We start from the raw sequence: 15,200 nt of genomic DNA, 5'->3' as shown, positions 1-15,200 counted from the left end.
TGGATCATAACTATTGCATAAATATAATTTAGTACCATAAAATCCCTTAAAAATAAAAAATAAAAAAACATTAAATTAAAATAGGCTACAGTACATTCATTTTTTTTTATTATAATTTTTGACTGCCACACGATCAGCACCAGGGTTACTAAAGCAACCTTATATTTGGGCTTTTGATTAAAGAGGACTTTTAAATTATATTTATTTCTAGTATAAAAAATATATTCTGAAACATATTTTGGCCAGACACATTTATTTTCCATGCAAATAAATGCACATAAAAACATGCACAGCTGAATGCCTAGATGGAGAAACTAATTGTGCTTGCTTTGAGAGTTTGATGCTTTTTTTCAGAATAAATGATGTCAGTGACACCGAGTCTCTAACACAAACTCAAATGAGTCAGAAACAGATGTGAGCGCGCACAGCATCATGCTGCGAGACCTCTCTGGGTCTTCTGGTTAGCGCTACACTGCTAATGCACTCGCTGGGTGATCTCGGCAAAGTGCCATTTAGATAAAGAGAGGAGGTTTGAACCCCCCACAGACAACAAACAGTTGTAACTATGTGGCAAAGGAAGGTTAAACATTTGTGATCTTCCTGTTTTATTCAGAATCAACTGCAGTAATTATACTGAAAACTGAAATGTGCATCCTGTTTAACTGTGCATATTTATTTGTGTATGTACATTTTTTGTGTCTCATTGCTGAACTTTAACGCTTTAGTTTCTGTGTGCAAGTGTCGGTGCAGTAGGATAAGAGAGTGAAGCCTACTTGGTTGCTAGGGGACATCTTTGCTTAAATTTTGTTGCTAGGCTGCCAATTCCCTCAGTTAAGTGGAAACATCTCCCCACTTTTCTGACCGTTCACCCTGCAACCTCCTCTGTCTCTATCCATGCATCTCATTCCTTTCCTCCATCTATTTTTTCCAACCAAAATAACCAGCCATCTGTCACTATGCATAAAGGTTGCCTGTTGCTAAGAAGTGTAGAGATACGTCAGTATCTAAATTTGTGAAATACGCAGTATTTCAGCTACATGCTGGACTCATAGGAATAGTAATATATGTGTCTCATCTAGCCAGGAACTGCAAGAGAGAGCACTACGGAAGTTAGTAATGTGTGAAGTCCACTGAAACTGTGAGAGATATGCAGCATATGTGTTTATGCTCTTAAGCTTCTTTCATATTAATCCATGCAATAATGATGAAAAGCACAAGGCGAGTACACAAAGAAGGGTTGAAAAACATGGCAGTGCAGTCTTATTTATAGCAACAGCTGGGCTAATTGCATTCTAAACAATGATGGAATTTGACCACATCATAATGCTGAGGGGTTTGGTGATTATAGTCTGTCTGTAAGTGACCTTTGCACAAATTAATTAGGCACTTTTGTTAAACCAGCAAATCATTCTTACAGGCAGGTTGTCTGACAGGTAGAAAATAGATATTTACTTGGAAGTAGAATAATCCTATAATCCTGTTATTCAGTGCCTCAATTAATTAAAATACGCTTAAAGAAAGTGAAGAATCAATGGTGAGCGCAGAACAGCTTGACTTTCACAGAAAAGTTTGCTCTGGTTTTATCGACACTTCGGTTTTCATTTCTTAATTTATCTCCCCGTCTCTTCTCTCCCACGGTTTTCTCTGTCAGTATGACATTTGCCAGCCACCGCCCGTCCGCCCGCGCGCTCTCGACACACTCGCACTGTCCTCGCTTTTTCAAATTATTGTCACAGCTTCACTGGAGAAAACTGTACTCTGTGTAAATCAATCAAATAGACTTTGTTTGTTTCATAGTTCTTGTGATATTTGGAACTGCATTGGCTTGGTCTCTTGGGAAAGCAGATGTCATTTTAACCTGTTCAAACCCTAATGGCCATTTATATGTTTTAGATTTTAATTTACTATGCTTTATTTCTACTCTAAATGCAGCCATAAAATATATTCTTTAGAAAATTGCTTGTCCATGCATTGCAATGCAATTGGGTTCAATGTTGTGTAGGGCCACATTCAGATTTATTGTATGGACAAAACAAGCGCACACACAAAACACAAAATATCTTTGTTTTTAACAGAAAAAAAGTCATACAGGTTTTGAATGACATGAGTATCATTTATTTTTCTCCCGAACTAAATATTGTAGTAAATATATTAAGTAAATATACACTCACCTCAAGGATTATTAGGAACACCTGTTCAATTTCTCATTAATGCAATTATCTAATCAACCAATCACATGGCAGTTGCTTTAATGCATTTAGGGGTGTGGTCCTGGTCAAGACAATCTCCTGAACTCCAAACTGAATGTCAGAATGGGAAAGAAAGGTGATTTAAGCAATTTTGAGCGTGGCATGGTTGTTGGTGCAAGACGGGCCGGTCTGAGTATTTCACAATCTGCTCAGTTACTGGGATTTTCACGCACAACCATTTCTAGGGTTTACAAAGAATGGTGTGAAAAGGGAAAAACATCCAGTATGCGGCAGTCCTGTGGGCGAAAATGCCTTGTTGATGCTAGAGGTCAGAGGAGAATGGGCCGACTGATTCAAGCTGATAGAAGAGCAACTTTGACTGAAATAACCACTCGTTACAACCGAGGTATGCAGCAAAGCCTTTGTGAAGCCACAGCACGCACAACCTTGAGGCGGATGGGCAGAGACCCCACCAGGGTCTCTGCAGAGACCCCACCAGGTACCACTCATCTCCACTACAAATAGGAAAAAGAGGCTACAATTTGCAAGAGCTCACCAAAATTGGACAGTTTAAGACTGGAAAAATGTTGCCTGGTCTGATGAGTCTCGATTTCTGTTGAGACATTCAGATGGTACAGTCAGAATTTGGCGTAAACAGAATGAGAACATGGATCCATCATGCCTTTTTACCACTGTGCAGGCTGGTGGTGGTGGTGTAATGGTGTGGGGGATGTTTTCTTGGCACACTTTAGGCCCCTTAGTGCCAATTGGGCATCGTTTAAATGCCACGGCCTACCTGAGCATTGTTTCTGACCATGTCCATCCCTTTATGACCACCATGTACCCATCCTCTGATGGCTACTTCCAGCAGGATAATGCACCATGTCACAAAGCTCGAATCATTTCAAATTGGTTTCTTGAACATGACAATGAGTTCACTGTACTAAAATAGCCCCAACAGTCAGCAGATCTCAACCCAATAGAGCATCTTTAGGATGTGGTGGAACGGGAGCTTCGTGCCCTGGATGTGCATCCCTCAAATCTCCATCAACTGCAAGATGCTATCCTATCAATATGGGCCAACATTTCTAAAGAAAGCTTTCAGCACCTTGTTGAATCAATGCCATGTAGAATTAAGGCAGTTCTGAAGGTGAAAGGGGGTCAAACACAGTATTAGTATGGTGTTCCTAATAATGCTTTAGGTGAGTGTATTCTGCAATATTAAATCATATTTGACCTGATTAAACCAAGTCAAAATATGATTTAATTTATCAACATGGTCAAAACTTTGCTGAAAAACCTGTTGTACAGAATCTTCTATATGCCTTTTGTCATCTGATTGATAGTTTATACTACTTTTATTATCAGTAAAGGCCTTTTAGCATAATTGTAAAAATGCCCACCTTGTCCACCAAAAATGGCGTGGGACATGTCTCTTTGCTGTTGTCACTTTAAGATTTTAAGGCAGCATGAATACTTTGAAGGGATGGTTCACCCAAAAATGATTACCCCATGATTTTACTCACCCTCATGTCATCCTATAGCCTGGCATGCCAGACCTACATCAAGATGTTAGGTCTGGGAACTCTCCATTGACATGCCTCAATCCGAGGGGCGAGATAAACGGTTACCTTTCAAAATCCCTCTGCACGCAATAGGATAACGCTACAACCAACCAGAGCAACGAACGTCTGTGGATGAGTGAGTCCCATGCGTTTTTCCACCAGTGGAGCTAATTGATATATTAAACTTTTGCCGTATAAGGTCGGCAAAACTCCGAACACATCTTCCTTTTTTAAGAATGACTTAAGTGGCGTTCTCTTAACTCCAAGTCCTCCAGAGTCGCGGCCAAAGCCGATTCGAAAGACCGCTGCATCTTCATTGTTTTCAAGTAGCAGGGAAATCAGTCACCTATGGAAATCACGCCACGCGGAACCATGCGCGGAACGTCATGAACTGTGCCGTCATTGTGTTAAGCCCGCCCGCCGACTCTATACACGATGTGATTGGCCTGACCAGTTTTTGTTTTTTCCAGCTCAAAAGCCTATGGAGAGTTGCTAGACCACACTGGCTGCGAAATAATTTTCGCTGCCGCTAGGGTGCGTCTAGATTTCTAGGCTAGTCATCCTAGGTCTTATGACATTTTTCTTCCAGACGAATACAATCGGAGTTATATTAAAAAATGTCCTGGCTCTTCCAAGCTTGATAATGGGAGTGAATGGCCATTTCTGTTTTGAAGTCCATAAAAGTGCATCTATCCATTATAAAAATGCATATGTCCATAATAAAAGTGCTCCACACGGCTCCGAGGGGTTAATAAAGGCCTTCTGAAGCGAAGTGATGCGTTCGTGTAAGAAAAATATCCAATATTTAAAACTTTATAAAACAACTAGCTTCCGGCCAAATGAACATACGGATTCGACTTAAGTCTAAAGGGGGTCGCACACCGGACGAGAAGCTCAGCGCCGCGTCGCGCAGCGCCACATCTTTTAAATTCGAACACATTATTCTCTATGAGTGTACACACACCGGCGGCGCCATTCGGCATCTGTCCGCGGCGCCCAGGTACGGCTCAGGACCTTGTTCAATACCCTGCCGCGCCACAGAGCGCCATTTGCATAGTTTTATAGTAAATGTACATTTATTTGTCTCACATCGTCGTTAATGTACATGGCTTCACCCTGTGCTGTTTTCACTCGGGTTAGCTAAACGCTAGCTAAATAAATACTATTGTATTATGTGACATATTTGCCTAGACAACGAATAACGTTACAACAAAATAACAGACTTAACGTGATAGACACTTTTACTTGATTAACGTTCAAACATCAGCTATTATTCAATTAACATAAAAAATGTAAAAAATAAATCAAGTTAAAACTCACATTGTGCAGCTCTTCTACCAGGAGTTGATTCAAAATTGAGCTCGCTCGAATAGAATGTGCGTGTCCGGTGTGCGATACCTGGAGTTGTCCTAGACGTGGCGCGGCGCTGCGCTTCTCGTCCGGTGTGCGACCCCCTTAAAGCGCAACTTATGCGAGTAATGCGATGTACTGCTGATATTTACGGTACGCCATGACGCACTGCGCTAAATGACGTCACAAGTTACGTAAGTTGCACTAGGCGTAAGTAGACTAGGTATGGAAGCTAGAATTTTACTTTGTAACGCGTTAAATATGAATATTTTCTTACACAAACTCATCGCTTGAAGGATAGATGCACTTTTATGGACTTCAAAACAGAAACAGCCATTCACTGCCATTATAAAGCTTGGAAGAGACAGGGCTTTTTATATATATATATATATATATATATATATATATATATAACTCAGATTGTATTCGTCTGAAAGAAGAATGTCATATACACCTACTTGAGGGTGAGTAAATCATGGGCTAAATTTCATTTTTGGGTGAACTATCCCTTTAAGTTGAAACAATTTATTAGGGACTGTTCGTTATTTATTTAAGGGGCCACCGGAGGAGATTTGAGATCTGTAGTCAAAAAAGACTTGACCCTCCCTTCGCCAGCAATAATTTTTTATATGACCCTCCAAAATGATTGTGAAAAAAGGCATGACCCTCCCCGATAATTTATTGATTAGGCTACTTTTCTGGTTTGTGCTTGGCAAAGATGTTCAGATAGCCATTCCATGATAAACGACTAAACTCCTGCTTTCTCATCTTGCTGTAATGATAGACCAAACCTACAATTCGGTTCGTATCACAATTTTTGATTTGGATAAAAAAATCATGTTTTCGGTGCTGATGCAGTGGTGACGCGTTCATGTAAAATGTAAGGGTGGCGCTGCCAATAAAGTATCTTAAAGCTGCCACAAAGAACCAGCAAAAGTAACGATTATGAATAATATAGCAAGGGGACATTTTAATTGTTTATTAATAAACAAGTCTTTGTCAGTGTCGGTTGCAAATATAAAGGTGACGATGCTGACTCGCGATCTTCGCAATAGTGAAAGCGCCAGAGAGAAATGCACATTTCGGATTACATAAGCAGAGAGCAGTCTGTCTGTTTTCTTTCGTTTTGAATTGTTCTGTTAAAAAGTAGACATGTCAAGCTTTCTATATATTTATCAGATCTGTGAGGCAAGTAGCCTACTACAGCCTATTATGATGTTTCGGTTAATTTATTTGACAAGAGTCCAGTTCACGCGCAGGCGCCTCCGTGTCATGATGATTTTCTACTATTTACTTCTTATATATTAAATCCAGACAATTTGTTGATGAAACATTGATTAAAATTAAGATACAATTTATACAAAACGAAATTCACTTTAAAGAAAGGCTTTCTACAAAACAACACTTAATGAAGTGGTCAAAATCATGTCTGGCCATGTCTCCCGATATATTGCGTAGGCTATACTTTTCATAATTACCATAGATGAAGAAAAAAAAAACATTATAATATGAAAATGCGCTTATTATGGCTACAACACATATACAGACTCTATTTGTACAAATTGCTGCACATTTATTAAATTCTGAATTTTGCACACAAGTTGAAAGGCATTTGTTTGTGCATATTAAAACATATCTGCAACATTTATCAAGTTCACTGATAATTGTGCATGCATTTATTAATCATTATGATACTAAAATCATAATAAAGTAGTAGGCTTCCCTTTCAATAGTCCAAATTCGCGGTGGCTTTGCCATTTTCGTCTTTCTTCTGTGGATTTCTTCAGCTCCTGGTTGGTCAAATTCAGATAGATCGACACATCGGCTCATTCAACCGCACAGCGCACACACCTCACGAATTCAAGCCTACAGCTCCCGAACTTTTTAGACATGTTTAAAAATTATCGTGAAGTCGAGAGGTTCGGCTCGGCTCGTATCTTCCTAGCACACGACACGAGCCGCAACATGCGAGCACAACCGATTTCCACGCGATTTCTCCCGAGTGAAAAAAAATCATCTGCGAGCTCCTAAAACAGCAACAACAACAAAAATCGCACCGTGTAAGCCCGCCTTGGAGTATGAATATATAAACAGGCGTTTCAGTATTAAATGCATTTTCTGAGAATTTATATTTCATGTTTTGACAGCAAATGTGACATCCATAACGCTGGAATTGCCCAATTTTAAAGAATTTATCCTCAACTAGTTTTTTTGGTGTAGGTCTATTTTATTATAACTTCAAATAATACTAATAGTAATTTAAAAATGTGGTAGCCCTACGTCTAACACATCACACTCCACTGTTATGGGGGCAATTTCAGTAGATTTACTCACTAACATTGTTGTGGAAACACAATAAGAATGGAAACTAAAATAGTATCGTGCTACAGCGCACATTATATCAGCTGGAGTTCTGGCGCCTCAGTCCCAATACAGTAAAACTCGACGTACATTCACATCACATGTTAATGCAGCGGTAGAGTTACACTCACAGGACACTGCACTTATTCGCAATCGCAAAAGTTCATTATTTGCTCGTGCTTTAAAGCTTTGCCGGGTAAACCATTACTTTGGCGTTCTGTTCTAATACACTTTTTCTGAGCGCGTACTGAAGTGCGCGCGCACTGTCAAACAGCGCCAAACTGGATTTTTGTTGGGTCAGACCCATCTGATAGCGATGGGGGGCCGAGACCGAAAGAGCTACATGGAAAAAATATGCACCAAACAAGCCACTTTGAAATGTAGCTGTTTTGATGAATACAAAAGTTGGGTGACCCTCCCCTATAGACTAAAAAAAGTTGGATGACCCTCCCCTCAACAAAGAATAAAAAGACATGACCCTCCCCTATTTTCCTCCGGTGGCCCTTTCCATAAAACCGAAAGGTCCCTTAGAGGGTAAAAGCCTGATATATCAAATGATACTCAACAAAAAACAAAAATGCAAACTTTTTTTACTTTTAAATAATTCTTTCAAATATTTTGTCTTTAAGTTCAATAAAAAAATAAAATTCTGACTATTAGTTCATATATTTGGCTTTAGAGGGGTTAACAAAGGTATTGTGTCTGCCATGCTTGATTTCCAAAGTTTTTTATTTTAAAAAGTGCCATTGGCTTCACTCTAAAAACACTACAAAAAAGTGATGTCCATGGGATAAACGCAGGGTCTGAATAGGACAACATGAGACGGAAAGACTTCAAAAATCACCAACCATAGAGGTTCATCCATCCAGCTCAAGGCGTGCATGGGCTTCTTGTGATTTTCCAGAGCGATCAAGGTTTGACATTTTTGACCACTGGATTAAATCACATTGATTAGAGCATCCTCTCTAGCTCTGACACAGAATAGTCTCCCTGGCGACATCCAGGCTGATCGCGCTCTTTCTCTCTCCCTCCCGGCCCCCACACCTCCCCTCTCCCCCTCCCATGGACCACACGCACGCACGTGCACACGCACGAAACCTGCGCGCAGATTTCAGCTGAGTTGCATTGGCTTTGCAAGTGCCTTGGGCGTTGATCGTGCTAGTAAAGACTACTTATTGACAGCCAAGTGTGAGAGAACGCAACAGAAACGGGGCACTTTTTTTAATCTAATTTGCGTGTAAACTGAAGGCATGAACCATCCCAAATGGTTTTAGGAGATACTTTTATTACTTTTTCTCCTCATAAAACTTGCCAGACTCAACAGGCAGTTGCAGAAAGTGAGTTGATGCCATAAGAGGCTCGATCGTCTTCAGCCACAGTCTTCTGCGTCTCCGCTCAGCATGAACGGAACGTTTTTCAACCACACGGTGTTTACGCACGGCGTTCTGCTCAACCGCAGTCAGGAGCTCGCGGGGACTCTCGTTGACTGCTGCACGGGTAACGGGAGCGAGGTGACCGCAAACGACGGCGGCGGGTCTTTAGTTCTCGCTCACGACGAGCGCAAGCTGTTCGTTACGCGCGTGGTGCAGATCGCGGTGTTGTGCGTTCTTTCACTCACGGTGATGTTCGGGATCTTCTTTCTCGGGTGCAACCTCATGATCAAGTCCGAAAGTATGATTAACTTCCTTGTCAAGGACCGGAGACCATCCAAAGACGTCGAGGCGGTGATGATCGGACTGAGTTAGCCACGAGTGTCACCTGTAACCGGCCTGCAATTAGCCTATCCTCAGATTGGGAGGCAGGAAGATATGCAACTTTTACATTCACTCCCTTTGTGCTCTGGGAAGAAAAGGCCATGTGGATGAACTGTTCCTGAAACAAAGATGACAGCTGCACGTTTACAAAATAAGAATGTATTTATTCATGTTTACGTAGCTTTTTGTATTTTAAGGTCATTTTGCTTGTGATTTTTTTTTACAGTTAAGTGTTTACACGTTTTTACCTCATAAAAAGCAGAGTAGCCTATAGCTACCTTCTGCATTATTTGTAAAAGAATGCGAACTATGACTTTAGCGTGACGCTCGACGGTTCGTCTTGCGAAACGCAAATTGTAGCCTCCTTGGGCGCAAGAAAGTTGCCCTTATTTAGAATATAGAACACAAATGTTTTTGTCATAAAGTGACACGATAACTTATGATTTATTGACGCACCCGCACAAACTTCGTCATAATGGAAAGCGCATGAGCTACGTGTTGTCATGGTTACTTCCTTGCCAGCGCAATTTAGCGACATGTAAAAATAATCGGTCTAACTTTTATTATTACTGAAAACCATATGTAAAACATATATAGTAGCCTACTTATATGGGTAAAAAAAATGTGCATTTGCCAAGACCCTCTAAATCTTGTTTTGACTCCCTTTTGGGGGTGGGGGTTCAAGCCTTGTAGAAATTCTGACTTCCCCAAACCCACCACCACCCTGGTTTGTATTAGACAATCTTTTCCAAGAGCATGTTGTTTTGTGAACGCTGACTTTTGTACCTTAAATCACAGGTGTTTTGATTATGAAGATGTCAAAATGTATTTTTCTTGGAGTTTAACTTGTGGCCGAGAGGGGGAGATGCTCGTCTATTGTGGCACTTGCACGTTTTCCAAATACTTCTTCCCTGATCGCAGCGGCTGACGTCTCTCCCTCTGCATGCGCGGTGCTCGCTGTGTGTCAGACACTTTCTAAGTAACACCTCAATGAAGCATGGAATATTTTGTAATATTGACTTGCAAACATGCAACTGTGCAGCATGCTTTGAATAAAGTTGTTTAAAACATCGCACTGCATTTAGTTTATTTCTCTCCAAGTCCAATGGTGAGCCATGCAGAACAGGGTAAGTGAAATAACTGGCCAATTTTGCCACATTAAAAAAAAAAATCTATAAAAAAGGTTATTCATGCATAATCTTCGATAGGTTATTAGCATAGATAATCCAGTGATGCACCTTAATTTTTAATTAACCATTTTTAAATTTTAATTGAACAAATGTGGATTAATAAAGCTGATTTTGGAACCCTAACCCTATAATAGCCTTCAAAATGAGTAGTATGAAAAATCACTTTAAATTTATTTTCCAGGTCAGAGAAAAGAAAATAACGTAGCTTTTTCAAGTGTATGCTATATTTGGTGATAGAAGCACACTGCAAACCCAAATAAGTTGGCAAAACTCAGTTACGTCAACATTTTTAAGTTAAGAAATTCACATTTTAAGCAAGCAGAACTGTCTTATTTTGTACTCTATATTTTAATTGAGACAATTCATACATTTCACTTAAAATTATCTCAAATTTAGTATTTTAGCTAAATCAGAAAATGTTAAATTGCTATGTGGTTTCACATTGTTATGATTGTATAAGCATAGCAATTGCTGTGTCAATATGAGATACCGGTAATAGAAGTTTAAACTAAGCTTATGCTCCACTCGTCACCATGATGGTAACCACATAACAGAAACTCTTCTAAATTAGCAAAGCAAAACATTAAACAAATCGCCCACTTAACATTAATCTTGCACAAAAAAACATAATACAACACTTAATTTTAATATTTACTCTCCCTTTCGAGCGTCATGGCAAAGCATGCTGGGAAATATAAATCCCTGCCCATGGAGTTTCAGTTAAATTTAAGTTTGTCTAAATTAAAAGAAACAATTTTTTAAAACTCAAAACAATGAAACTATGCAGATTAATTAAATGTCAGTTTTGTGAACGCAAAAGAAAAATAAACCTCTATATATTCATAAAAGTTAATTTGATTGAACTAATTTCTTTAAATTAAGTTTACCCTACTCAAACCAATTAATTATTTTGAGCATGTAACTGTTGAACTGATAACCAAAATTTCTGTCATGATCATTGTAAACGTGCATCTTAATCAGTCGTAATTGTTCTTTGAGTCATTTGTTTCTAATTCTATCACCTGCACACATATGCATACACACAGTTACAACTGTTGTGATTGAAAATTCTCGATTTGTGAATTAAACGCAGGTTGTCATGGTGTCTTTCTGCTAATATAGTCTCCTCTCCTGTCACCAGAGTCTGGTTCCAAAAAGGCCTTTCTGCTTACACAAGCTTATGACACATTTGACTTGATTTCCCATCCTCATTTCATCCCAGGCCTATAGTGGCCATATATTCCATTAATCATCAAGTCTTTATCGCTGTTTTACGGCATATGTTCTTGAACTGAAGTGGCACCTACATATAGTTTTAGGGGTAATGCATTACAAGTAACATGAGTTACGTGATTAGATTACTTTTTTAAAGTAACGGGTAAATATCCGAGTTACTTTTTTAAATAAGTAACTCAAGTTTACTTTGTTTTCCCATTTATTGACTGACACTTTTCCTGACTCCATGTTGAGAGAAATTGGGAGTATTGTGCAGGTCTTTTGTGTGCTGTGAATATGATGGTTATTGTAGTTCAATGTGAGCAGGCATTTACTCATCTCACTTGCAGAAAAACAGTATTCCTCAAAATAAATAAAAACAGTGAAATGAAAACTATTAAGGAAACCTGAAATAATTAAATGTTAAATACATAATGTATGTATTTAATTTCACTTTATTAAAGTCCCCCTGTGGTGAAAAATCAAGCTTTTAATGTTGTTTGTGGTGTTTTTAATATGCTTTAAGACAAACATGTGCAATTTCATAAGTAAACACCAATGCTGAGTATTATCTCCCTAAAACTGAAGTCATAAACTACCCTGTGAGTTGTGACCCATCATGTCGTGATTGTCAATGAGTGGATCTCTGAGCTGGTGTGAGTGAGTGGAGGCGGGGCTAATTTGAATATTCATAGAACCGTGTATAGTAAATGAGGCAAGGGTGTAGATTTACATTCAAGCTATTTTAAGGCATGAAGAAATTTAAATATGAAGTTTAAATATTTCATTTTAGTGATCAAAGATAAGGGATACAATTATTGACCACAGGGGGACTTTAACCAAGGTGTTAGCTGTTGACCTTCGATGATCCAATTCAACCAATCTAATTAGCAGAAATTACTTTAGTTAAACATCAGATTTATGTTTTTGTTTTGTTTTTTTTGTGTGTTAAATTTTCTTCTCCTGGAGCATTTTACTTTTGGTGTGAACGGCCTTTAATTTTGCCAAAAATATAACTTTTTTGTTATTTCCAGTCCAGGTTAGAAAAAGTAATGCAAAAACACATAGAAAGTAACTAATTAACGCAATTAGTAACTCTTTTGGGGAGTAACGCAATATTGTAACACATTACTTTTAAAAGTAACTTTCCACAACACTGCCTATACATGCAGTAGCACAGTCAAAATCCATAGTTGAGTTTAAAAGCAATTAGCATGTTAAGCAAATTCTAATTTTCACTACAGTGTCATGAGGGCCGCTTGCTGAGCGATCAAAAATAGCAGTAGGCCTAATTCTCACACAGAGATACACAATAGTACACACTGCAAGCATCAAGCATAATCTACTGTTTAACAAGCAAAAGAGAAGGATGGATAACAGGAAAGGGGAAGCGTGAGCCACCTAGGAGGAAAATATTTTTTTAAAGGAAGGCATGTAGTCTTATATTTCTGTAGAGGAGGTCTGAGTATGTGTCAGGCTTCAGTCTCATGCTCAGCATGGAGATGTGTTTTTTTCTCTAGCGTGCATCTCATCCTTTCCTTCATTCCCACTTCCTTTAATGGACTGTAAAAATGAAGGTAAGTAGAGGGAAAGCTGAGAGCTGGAAAGAGAGAGATTCACAGAGTTAACCTGTTTCATAAAATATTAAAGCAATGAAAGAGCTTTGCCGTGTCGGATGTTTATAAAGTATTTGGCCAAATAAAAATTCAGGAGCATGCACACATAAATAAGTGCACAAATGAAAATTGTTTTTGTCTATGATTCTCTCTTTTTATTTTTATTAACAGTTTACCATTACTATTTTCTCTCATATATTTAGTTTGTTTGTTTTTATTATAAATTATATTTTTGCATTACTGCGAATTCATTTTAAAAAATATATATACAGCCACATTTTTCTAGTTGTCTTATTCTGCTTTTTTATTGTGTATATTTTATTATATGACCATGCCATACTTTTTTCTTTCTTTGATCTTGTTTTTCCACAGTTCCATTTACTACTTTATCGGATCTTAATCGTTCCAGTATAATTTCATAATTTTCAGTAAAATTCCATAAGTATAATGTTTATCTCTTACAGTAGTGAAGTGCATAAATTGCCTTGAAATATGCTGTGAATGCAATCAACATAATTGAGGTGAATATTTGGCATGCTTTTCTGCAACAGTAATATAGCCACTAGATGGTTGCAAACACCTGGTTCAACTTTGTGGCTAAGAAGGTGCAAGCTGGTTATTATACACCTTTATGTTTTTTTCTTTAAACAAACGTCTTAAATATAATCTTAATAAATAGATAAAACAAACAAAAAGAATACATGGAAAAATAGAAAATATGGCCCAAAGAATAGTAAATGCCTCATATTTAATAGGATGTTCTAAAAAGTTTGATTTGTTTTAGATGATTATATTATGTAAGGCGGTTACTTCTATAAATACAGAGGAAGCTGTTAGTACTTATTGAATTCCATACTGTGCCTTTAACTACATGTGTGTGTACGAGTACGATATTGCTAATTCGCTTTTTAATTGGTCTAAACCCCAGTGATGTGTAGGATTAGGGGCGGGGTCAGGGGTAGGTCATTCGTACGAATTCATTCGAATTGGGCAACTCGTAAAACATACGATTTAGCTAGGCTAAATGAATTACGGAATTGCCGTAAGATAGTGATGGCAAGATGAGGCTTCCTGAACCACTGAGACCTCGCAGCCCATTGCTTCAACCAAAGGTTCATTACTCGAAGCTTCATTTAGCATTGCTCACTAGTGACACCTAGCTATTGTGCAAAGAAATTGCAGGCAAATTAATTCATTCTGAACCAATGACCCGCCCCCCTCCCGCAATGTTTTATTTATTTATCTTCTTCTAAATATAAGTTAATGTCTCTGTAACCTTTCATTTGCAATAATAAAGAGATCTGTGCAGACATTTGTCCATTGCCTGGGTATGAAATAAAACGTGTATATTTCTCTGTCTGCATTTATTTGTACAGAGACAACTGTCACACACACAGTTAATTAATTATTCCAAAAAATATTGGATAGGGACAGTATGAACAACAAAAGTGACTGTGTTGAGTGCAGTGCTTATGGTGGAGGGACTCGAGGAAGTGTAATAAAGTAAACTGCAGTAAACACCAGTTTGGGGTGGATAAAGGAAGGATTGCAATAGATTTTTATTGAGAAAATTAATTTTTTGAAGTGTGTTGGGATTTAGACAATTCCTCTTCTTGGACAAAACCTCACCAGCCTTGGAAAAATATCCTTTCACAAGGAACAGAGGATGCAGGGGAACATAAAATGTCAGTGCCAGCGGGTATACATGAAGATTCTTGCTCTTTCTTGCTGGCTCCATTACCATGAAAAAGGAAGATGTCATAAAAAGCAAACAAATCCAAAAGGGCAATCCAAATTAAAAAGCAGTCCAGTCCAGATCCAAAAATCTAAGCTACCAAAAATCCAAAGCAATCCAAATAATCTTATCTAATTAATATAACAAGACTATAATATAGCTACTATAATTAATAATAACAATTATTCATTATTATTAATAACTATTCTAACCTGATATAATGTA

General features: G+C 38.2%; 1 protein-coding gene across 1 annotated transcript; it reads left to right on the top strand.

The window, feature by feature from the left end:
* Positions 1 to 8,535: 8,535 nt before the first annotated feature.
* Positions 8,536 to 9,302, top strand: rprml (reprimo-like). Its single transcript, XM_056239833.1, has one exon. The coding sequence runs from the start codon at positions 8,866 to 8,868 to the stop codon at positions 9,208 to 9,210; it is 345 nt and encodes a 114-aa protein (XP_056095808.1). The 5' UTR covers positions 8,536 to 8,865; the 3' UTR covers positions 9,211 to 9,302.
* The last annotated feature ends 5,898 nt before the right edge of the window (positions 9,303 to 15,200 follow it).

This window comes from Rhinichthys klamathensis, unplaced genomic scaffold (genome assembly GCF_029890125.1).
Source record: "Rhinichthys klamathensis goyatoka isolate OS25496 unplaced genomic scaffold, OSU_Roscu_1.1 h1tg000571l_1, whole genome shotgun sequence".
NCBI lineage: Eukaryota > Metazoa > Chordata > Actinopteri > Cypriniformes > Leuciscidae > Rhinichthys > Rhinichthys klamathensis.
This window is presented reverse-complemented; position numbering and strand designations above follow the sequence as displayed.